The sequence below is a fragment of the Pyrgilauda ruficollis genome, unplaced genomic scaffold (assembly GCF_017590135.1).
Source record: "Pyrgilauda ruficollis isolate IOZ18807 unplaced genomic scaffold, ASM1759013v1 scaffold954, whole genome shotgun sequence".
Lineage (NCBI taxonomy): Eukaryota > Metazoa > Chordata > Aves > Passeriformes > Passeridae > Pyrgilauda > Pyrgilauda ruficollis.
The window spans coordinates 2,104-11,165 of NW_024531644.1; the positions used below are offsets into that span (position 1 = coordinate 2,104).

Genomic DNA, 9,062 nt, shown 5'->3' on the forward strand with positions numbered 1-9,062 from the left:
CGGAGGGGGAGTTGGGGGGTTTGGGGGGGAGATTGGGGGGTTCCAGGGGGAATTTTGGGGTTCCAGAGGAGGATTTTGGGGTTCCAGAGGAGATTTGAGGTTTCCAGGGGGGATTTGGAGATTCCAGGGTGGGATTTTGGGGTTCGGGGGTCTCTGACTGCAGCACCCCCAAACCCCACCAGGACCTGGCCCAGTGCGTGAACGAGGTCAAACGGGACAACGAGACCCTGAAGCAGCTCACGAGCATCCAGCTGTGCCTGCACAACATGGTGGGGACCCCCCGGACCCCCAAATCCCCCTGGGATCCATTCCTGATGTTCACCCCGTTCCCGTGTCCCGTTCCCAATATCCACCCCATTCCCAATGTCCCGTTCCCGATGTCCATCCCATTCCCAATGTCCCGTTCCCGATGTCCATCCCGTTCCCATATCCTGTTCCTGATGTCACAATGTCCATCCCGTTCCCGTGTCCCATTCCCGATGTCCACCCCATTCCCAATGTCCACCGCGTTCCCATGTCCCGTTCCTGATGTCCATCCCCTTCCTGACGTCCCATTCCCGATGTCCATCCCATTCCTGATGTCCATCCCATTCCTGATGTCCATGCCATTTCTGATGTCCATCCCGTTCCTGATGTCCATCCCATTCCCAATGTCCTTCCTGTTGCCGATGTCCATCCCATTCCTGATGTCCATCCCATTCCTGATGTCCATCCCATTCCTGATGTCCATGCCATTTCTGATGTCCATCCCGTTCCTGATGTCCATCCCATTCCCAATGTCCTTCCTGTTGCCGATGTCCATCCCATTCCCGATGTCCATCCCATTCCTGATGTCCATCCCATTCCTGATGTCCATCCCATTCCTGATGTTCATCCCGTTCCCGATGTCCATCCCGTTCCCATATCCTGTTCCTGATGTCACAATGTCCATCCCGTTCCCGTGTCCCATTCCCGATGTCCACCCCATTCCCAATGTCCACCGCGTTCCCATGTCCCGTTCCTGATGTCCATCCCCTTCCTGACGTCCCATTCCCGATGTCCATCCCATTCCTGATGTCCATCCCATTCCTGATGTTCATCCCGTTCCCGATGTCCATCCCGTTCCCATATCCTGTTCCTGATGTCACAATGTCCATCCCGTTCCCGTGTCCCATTCCCGATGTCCACCCCATTCCCAATGTCCACCGCGTTCCCATGTCCCGTTCCTGATGTCCATCCCCTTCCTGACGTCCCATTCCCGATGTCCATCCCATTCCTGATGTCCATCCCATTCCTGATGTTCATCCCGTTCCCGATGTCCATCCCGTTCCCATATCCTGTTCCTGATGTCACAATGTCCATCCCGTTCCCGTGTCCCATTCCCGATGTCCACCCCATTCCCAATGTCCACCGCGTTCCCATGTCCCGTTCCTGATGTCCATCCCCTTCCTGACGTCCCATTCCCGATGTCCATCCCATTCCTGATGTCCATCCCATTCCTGATGTCTATCCTGTTCCTGATGTCCCAAGGTCACGTTCCCGTGTCCCATTCCCACTGTCGCATTCCCACATCCCGTTCCTGTGTCCTGTTCCTGTGTCCCATTCCCACATCCTGTTCCCGTGTCCCATTCCCACATCCCATTCCCGTGTCCCATTCCTGCTGTCCCATTCCCACATCCCATTCCCATGTCCCATTCCCATTGTCCCATTCCCGTGTCCCGTTCCCGTGTCCCATTCCCACATCCCGTTCCCGTGTCCCGTTCCCAGCCGCAGTCCCTGGCGCAGTTCGGGCGCCCCAAAATCGACGGGGAGCTGAAGGTCTCCAGCGCCGAGAGACGCTCCAAGGTGGACAGGTGGGCCAGGGACACCTGGGGACACCTGGGGACACCTGGGGACACCTGGGGACACCTGGGGACACCTGGGGACACCTGGGGACACCTGGGGACACCTGGGGACACCTGGGGACACCTGGGGACACCTGGGGACATCTGGGGACACCATGGGGATACCACAGGGACATCACAGCAATATGGGGACACCACAGAGACATGGGGACACCTCAGGAACACCTCAGGGACACCTCAGGGACATGGGGACATCCATGGAGATACCTCAGGAACACCTCGGGGACACCTCGGGGACATGGGGACACCCCAGGAACATGGGGAGGTCCAGGGAGACACCTCAGAAACACCTCGGGGACATCTCAGGAACACCTCAGGGACATGGGGACATCCATGGAGACACCTCAGAAACACCTCGGGGACATCTCAGGAACACCTCAGGGACAGGGGGACATGCATGGGTTCATCGCAGGAACACCTCAGGGACATGGGGACATCCATGGAAACACCTCAGGACATGGGGACACCTTAGGGACATGGGGACATCTCAGAGACATGGGGTCATTCATGGGGTCACCTCAGGAACACCTCAGGGACAATGGGACACCATGGGAATATGAGGACATCCATGGAGACACCTCAGGGACACCTCAGGGACATCTTAGGGAGCATGGGTTCATCTCAGGAACACCTCGAGGACATGGGGACATCCATGGAGACACCTCATCAGGGACATGGGGACACCTGGGGACATTAGGGCACCTCGGAGACACCTCAAGGACATGGGGACGTCCATGGAGACACCTCAGGAACACCTCGGGGACACCTCGAGGACATGGGGACAACTTGGGGACATGGGGACACCTCAGTAACATGGGGACACCTCAGTAACATGGGGACATCCATGGAGACACCTCAGGAACACCTCAGGGACATGGTGACATCCATGGAGACACCACAGGGACATCTTAGGGACATGGGGACACCTGGAGACATTAAGGCACCTTGGGAACACCTCAGAGACACCTCAAGGACATGGGGACGTCCATGGAGACACCTCAGGAACACTTCAATGACACCTCAGGGGCATGGGGACATCCATGGAGACACCACAGGGACATCTTAGGGACATGGGGACACCATGGGGACATGAGAACATCCATGGGGACACTGCAGGGACACCAAGGGGAACATGAGAAAACAGAGACCTTCCCATGGGGACACCCTTGGGGACACCATGAGGACACAAGGATGGGAACACAGGGACACTTGGAGGCCAGTCCAGGGCAGCCATGGGGACACCCATGGAGCACGGTGGCCTCAGGGATGCGATGTCACCTTTGTCACTGTCCCCAGGTACGGCTTCCTGCTGGACAAGGCCCTGATCATCTGCAAGCGCCGCGGGGACTCCTACGAGACCAAGGACGTGGTGGACCTCCAGTGCCACCAACTGCACGATGGTGACCTCGGACCCCGCGATGGCAAGAAGGTACCGGGGACACCATGGGGACATCTGGGCCTGGGGGACCCCAGTGTCCAGGTTCCTCCAGTCCCAGTGTCCTCTTCCCAAAGGACCGAGGTGGACATGAGTGTCCAGTCTTTTGGACCCCAGGAACCTGGTCACTGGTGGACACGTGTCCAGTTCCAAGTGGTCCCAGGTGTCCAGATCCTGGTGGTGCCCAGGTCCTCTTCCCAATCACCTCAGAGGTCCAGGTCTGGTGGATCCCAGAATTTTGGTTACTGGTGGTCCCAACATCCAGGTCCCTCATGGTCCCAAATGTCCAGATCTGGTGAACCCCAAAACCCCATTCCCTGGTGGGTCCCAGGATTCTGGTCCCTGGTGAACCCCAGAACCCCATTCTTGGTGGTTCCTGGGATCCTGGTCCCTGGTGAACTCCAAAACCCCATTCGTGGTGGTTCCTGGGATCCTGGTCCCTGGTCGACCCCAAAACCCCATTCCTTGGTGGATTCCTAGATCCCGGTCCCTGGTACACCCTGGTGTCCACCCCACCACTCAGTCACCCCAGGAGGGTGGGGTGTGACCCCAGTATCCCCAATGCCACGTGGCCCCACCCTATTTGGGGGGCGTGGCTGACCCCTCCCCACCCCACAGTGGTCCCACTGGTGGATCCCAGAATTTTGGTTACTGGTGGTCCCAACATCCAGGTCCCTCATGGTCCCAAATGCCCAGATCTGGTGAACCCCAAAACCCCATTCCCTGGTGGATCCCAGGATCCTGGTCCCTGCTGAACCCCAAAACCCCATTCCCTGGTGGATCCCAGGATTCTGGTCCCTGGTGAACCCCAGAACCCCATTCTTGGTGGTTCCTGGGATCCTGGTCCCTGGTCGACCCCAAAACCCCATTCGTGGTGGTTCCTGGGATCCTGGTCCCTGGTCGACCCCAAAACCCCATTCCTTGGTGGATTCCTAGATCCCGGTCCCTGGTACACCCTGGTGTCCACCCCACCACTCAGTCACCCCAGGAGGGTGGGGTGTGACCCCAGTATCCCCAATGCCACGTGGCCCCACCCTATTTGGGGGGCGTGGCTGACCCCTCCCCACCCCACAGTGGTCCCACACCTTCATGCTGCTGGACACGGCCGGGCTGCCAGACTACGAGCTCTTCTTCAAGACACACGAGCTGAAGAAGAAGTGGCTGGAGCAGTTCGAGATGGCCCTGTAGGTGGCCCTGTCCCCACCGAGGAGGTCACACCTGCCCCACTGGGTGGTCCTGGGGACGCCCAGTTTGTCCCCACCCGACCCAGGTCCTCCCCGTGTCTGGCAGGTCCAACATCTTCCCCGAGCACGCCCTGGCTGATGGACATGACTTCCAGATGTTCTCCTTCGAGGACACCACGTCCTGCAAGGCCTGCCAGATGTTGCTAAGGTAGAACCCCAAAATCGTGTCTACATGGTCCTGGGGGGGTTGGGAGAGGGGTTTGGGGGGCTCTGCAAGAGGAGGAGACCCCAGGGTTGAAGGTGAAGGTCAGGGTGGTTGTACCCTTGGGGGTGGTGAGGTCAAGGAGTGGGTCAAGGTCAAGGTGGGTCAAGCCTTGGAGGGTGGTCAAGGGCTGAGGGGGGTCAAGGAGCTCCTTGGGGGTCAAGCTCTGAGTGGCCCCAAGGTGGGTCAAGGTTGGGTTGGAGTCAAGGTGGGTCAATGTTGAGTAGAGGCCAAGGTGGGTCAAGGTTGGGTGGGGCCAAGGGGTCAACGTGGCTCAATGGTTGGTTGGAGGTCAAGGCCAAAGTGGGTCAAGGCCAAGGTGGGTCAAGGTTGGGTGGAGGTCAAGGCCGAGGTGGATCAAGGGTTGGTTAGAGGTCAAGGCTGAGGTGGGTCAAGACCAAAGTTGGCTGGAGGGCAAAGTGGGCCAAGCCCCGGGTGGACCAAAGCCGAGGTGAGACTCTCCTGGTTGGGCTGGTGCTGGTGGGACCAACATGGGCCAGCACACAAGTGGGTCCAGGGCTGTGCTGGCCAACCTGGGTAGGTCATGGACTGGTCAGTCCTAGACAGGCTCAGGTAGTCATGGAGTGGTCAGTCCTGGACAAACTCAGGTCAGTCATGGACTGGTCAGTCATGGACTGGTCAGTCCTAGGTGGGTTCAGGTCAGTCATGGACTGGTCAGTCCTAGGTGGGTTCAGGTCAATCATGGACTGGTCAGTCCTGGACAGGCTCAGGTCAACCATGGACTGGTCAGTCCTGGGTGGGTTCAGGTCAGTCATGGACTGGTCAGTCCTGGGTGGGTTCAGGTCAATCATGGACTGGTCAGTCCTGGGTGGGCTCAGGTCAACCATGGACTGGTCAGTCCTGGGCTGGTCAGTCCTGGACAGGCTCAGGTCAACCATGGACTGGTCAGTCCTGGGTGGGCTCAGGTCAGTCACGGACTGGTCAGTCCTGGGCAGGCTCAGGTCAGTCATGGACTGGTCAGTCCTGGGTGGCCTCAGGTGGGTGTGGGGCATGGCTGGTGGTGTCCCCTGTGACCGTGACCCCGTGTCCCCAGGGGCACCTTCTACCAGGGCTATCGCTGCAGCCGCTGCCGAGCCCCCGCCCACAAGGAGTGCCTGGGGCGCGTGGGGACCTGCGGGAAGGCCGTAACTGGTGAGTGGCATGATGGGATTGGGGAGGGGCATCGTGCGACTGGGGAGGGGCATCATGGGATTGAAGAGGAGAGAAACAGTGAATGGGGGCAGGAGGGTAATGGGGAAGGGAAAGGCATTGTGGGATACAAGATGGCTGACACTGAGTAGCATAGGATACAAAATGGCTGACACAGCACAGGGCATTGTGGGATACAAGATGGCTGACATTAAGCATTATAGAATACAAGAAGGCTGCCAAAGCAGGGCATTGTGGGATACAAGATGGCTGACATTGGGCTGGTAATTGGTGGGATACAAGATGGCTGACAGAGCAGGGCATTGTGGGATACAAGATGGCTGACACAGCATTATGGAATACAAGATGGCTGACAGAGCAGGGCATTGTGGGATACAAGATGGCCGACATGGAGCAAGACAAGGTGGGATGCCGTAATGATGGCCACCCACTGAACCTAATTCAATGCAAGCATTAATTAAGAGAAGAGTTAATTAGTCCCTGCATTAATTAGTGGTGGGACCAATTACCCCATCATTAATTAGGGAATGGAGTAATTGGCTGTTATTAGTTAGTGGTGGATCTATTTTCCAGCTGTTAATTAGGGCTGGGGCCAATTAATCCATCATTAATTAGGGGATGGACTAATTACCCTCAGCCCTAATTACTTAACATCAATTAAGAGAGAGGCTAATTAGCATGTAATAAATTGGAGGATGGACTAATTACCCCAACATTAATTAAAGGAGGCTAATTACCATGTCATTAATTAGAGGATGGCTAATTACCATAATATTATTAGGGGATGGACTAATTACTCCAACATTAATTAAGACAAAAGCTAATTATTCCTTTATTAATTAAACAAAATGACTAATTACTCCCTCACTAATAAATTGTGAGCTAATTACCTCTCATTAACTAAAGCACTATTTAATTACCTCATCACTAATTAAGCAAACCCCTAATTACCCCTCACTAATTAACTTTCTCTCCCCCAGATCCTGGATCGGGTGCACGGAAGGTACCAAAACTGGCAAAAACGGGGGGAGACGCCTCTGGACAAACTAAAACCCCCGGATTTTGGGGGGGTTTTATGGGGGGGGGTCCCCGGGGATCCCTGGGAGGGTCCCCGGGGTCTCTGGGGGTGGTCCAGGCCCCCCAAGCCCCCCCAAATCCTCCCCACTCACGGGGGTCTCCTTCCCTCTCTCCCCCCTCCAGAACAAATCGCAGCGGCCGGGACCTGACAAGAAACGGGGGGAGCTGGGTGAGGAATTTGGGGGTCCTGACCCCCCCCCCAGATGAAATTTGGGGGTCTTGACCCCCCAGCTCAAAACCGGGGGTCCTGATCTCCCCCTCAGTCCAAATTTGGGGGGTCATGACCCCCCTCCAGAACAGATTTGGGGAGGGTTTTGGGGGATCCTGACACCCCCAGTTCAAATTTGGGGGTTCTGATCCCCCCCCCAAGGACAGATTTTGGGGGGTCCTCCCCCCCAGTCCACATTTTAGGGGTCCCAACCCCCTCCAGCTTAAATTTGGGGGTCCTGGACACCCGAGTTGAAATTTAGGGGATCATGACCCCCCCAGGACAGATTTTGGGGGGTTTCAGGGGTCTTGACTCCCGCAGCTCAAATTTGGGGGTCCTGATCCCCCCACAGTTGAAATTTGGGGTGTCCCTGGAGGTTTTTGACCCCCTGAAATGCATTTTTGGGGTCCCCGGGGGGGTTTTGTCCCCCCAAATCCTTCTTGGGGTGTTTTTGACCCCTCCAAATCCATTTTTGGGGGTCCCGTGGGGGGTCCTGACTCGGGGTTCCCCCCCCCAGGACTCCCCAAAATGGAGAGCACCCAGTCCTACATTGGGGTGCCCCCCCCTCCGGGGGTCCTGGCCCCTCCCCTGCGCCTCAGCCCCGGTGACGTCATCGAGGTGACAGCGGCCGAGGCCGAGGAGCTCTGGTGGCAGGTGGGGGACACGGGGGGGACCCCAAAAATTGGGAAAATAAGGGGAGGGTCCTATAATGGGGGAGGGCTCCTAAAATGGGGGTGGGACCCCTGAAATGGGGGGGACTCCAAAAATTTGGGGGGGAGGTTCTTAAATGGGGATGAACCCCCGGAGTGGGGTTTGGGACCCCCAAATTAGGGGTTGGGACCCCCGAAATGGGGAGGGGGTTCTTAGATTGGGGGGGGTCCTGAAATTGGGGGGGGTCGTGAAATGGGGTGGATTCCGAAAATGGGGAGGGGTGGACCCCATCCCCAATTCCTGGAGGGTCTCAAGACACCCCAAAAACCACAGAAGACCCCCCAAAATTTAGGAGGGACCCCACCCCAAATTCCTGGGGGGCTCTGGGGGGGTCGTCCCAACCCTTTTGGGGGTCTCGGGACCCCCCTGGAACCCCCATATTTCCCCCCCCCCCCAATCCTTGGGAGGGTCTCAAAGCATCCCAAAAACCACAAAAGAGCCTCCAAAATCTGGGGGAGACCTCCCGGAATTTAGGGGGGACCCCACCCCAAATTCCTGGGGGGCTCTGGGGGGGTCGTCCCAACCCTTTTGGGGGTCTCGGGACCCCCCTGGAACCCCCAAATTTCCCCCCAGGGTCGGAACGTGGCCAGCGGGGAGCTGGGCTGGTTCCCCAGCAGCGCCGTCAAACCTTTCGTGGCCGTGAGTTTGGGGGAACCCCAAAAAAAACCCCCCCAAAATTTTCTGGGGGTGTCCCCGAATTTGGGTCTGGGGTCTGGGGTGTTTGGGGGGGTCGTTTGGAGCTCCCCCGAACCCAAATTTTGGGTTTTCTTTCTCTTTTTTTGTCACAGGCGCCGCTGCCGGATCTCTCTGTGTACCCATGGTCAGTGAGGGGACCCCAAAATTCGAGCCTGAACCCCAAATTCTGCCCTGAGAAACCCAAAATTTGAACCTGGGACCCAAAAATTCGCACCAAAAACCCCAAAATTCTGCCCTGAACACTCAAAATTCGCAAAGGGAACCCCAAAATTCAAAGCTGGGACCCCAAAATTTGCACCTAAAACCCCAGAATTTGCACCTAAAACCCCAAAATTTTGGCCTGGGACCCCAAAATTCGCAACTGGATCCCCGAAATTAGCACCTGGGACCCCAAAATTCCACCCTGGGACCCCTAAATTCTGCCCTGAATCCCCAA

At 57.1% G+C, this 9,062-nt stretch overlaps 1 protein-coding gene across 1 annotated transcript in view; it reads left to right on the forward strand.

The window, feature by feature from the left end:
* Window positions 1-8,750, forward strand: part of LOC121365472 (proto-oncogene vav-like) — a gene marked incomplete at both ends in the record, with an annotated part of 10,704 nt that extends 1,954 nt beyond the window's left edge. The window contains 11 exons of the mRNA XM_041489678.1: window positions 183-269; window positions 1,747-1,832; window positions 3,180-3,312; window positions 4,393-4,502; window positions 4,609-4,710; window positions 5,819-5,916; window positions 6,915-6,937; window positions 7,135-7,180; window positions 7,737-7,873; window positions 8,504-8,569; window positions 8,719-8,750. Of these exons, the coding sequence (XP_041345612.1) occupies window positions 183-269; window positions 1,747-1,832; window positions 3,180-3,312; window positions 4,393-4,502; window positions 4,609-4,710; window positions 5,819-5,916; window positions 6,915-6,937; window positions 7,135-7,180; window positions 7,737-7,873; window positions 8,504-8,569; window positions 8,719-8,750 (920 nt within the window). The remainder of the gene's footprint in view (window positions 1-182; window positions 270-1,746; window positions 1,833-3,179; window positions 3,313-4,392; window positions 4,503-4,608; window positions 4,711-5,818; window positions 5,917-6,914; window positions 6,938-7,134; window positions 7,181-7,736; window positions 7,874-8,503; window positions 8,570-8,718) is intronic.
* Between the last annotated feature and the right edge of the window lie 312 nt (window positions 8,751-9,062).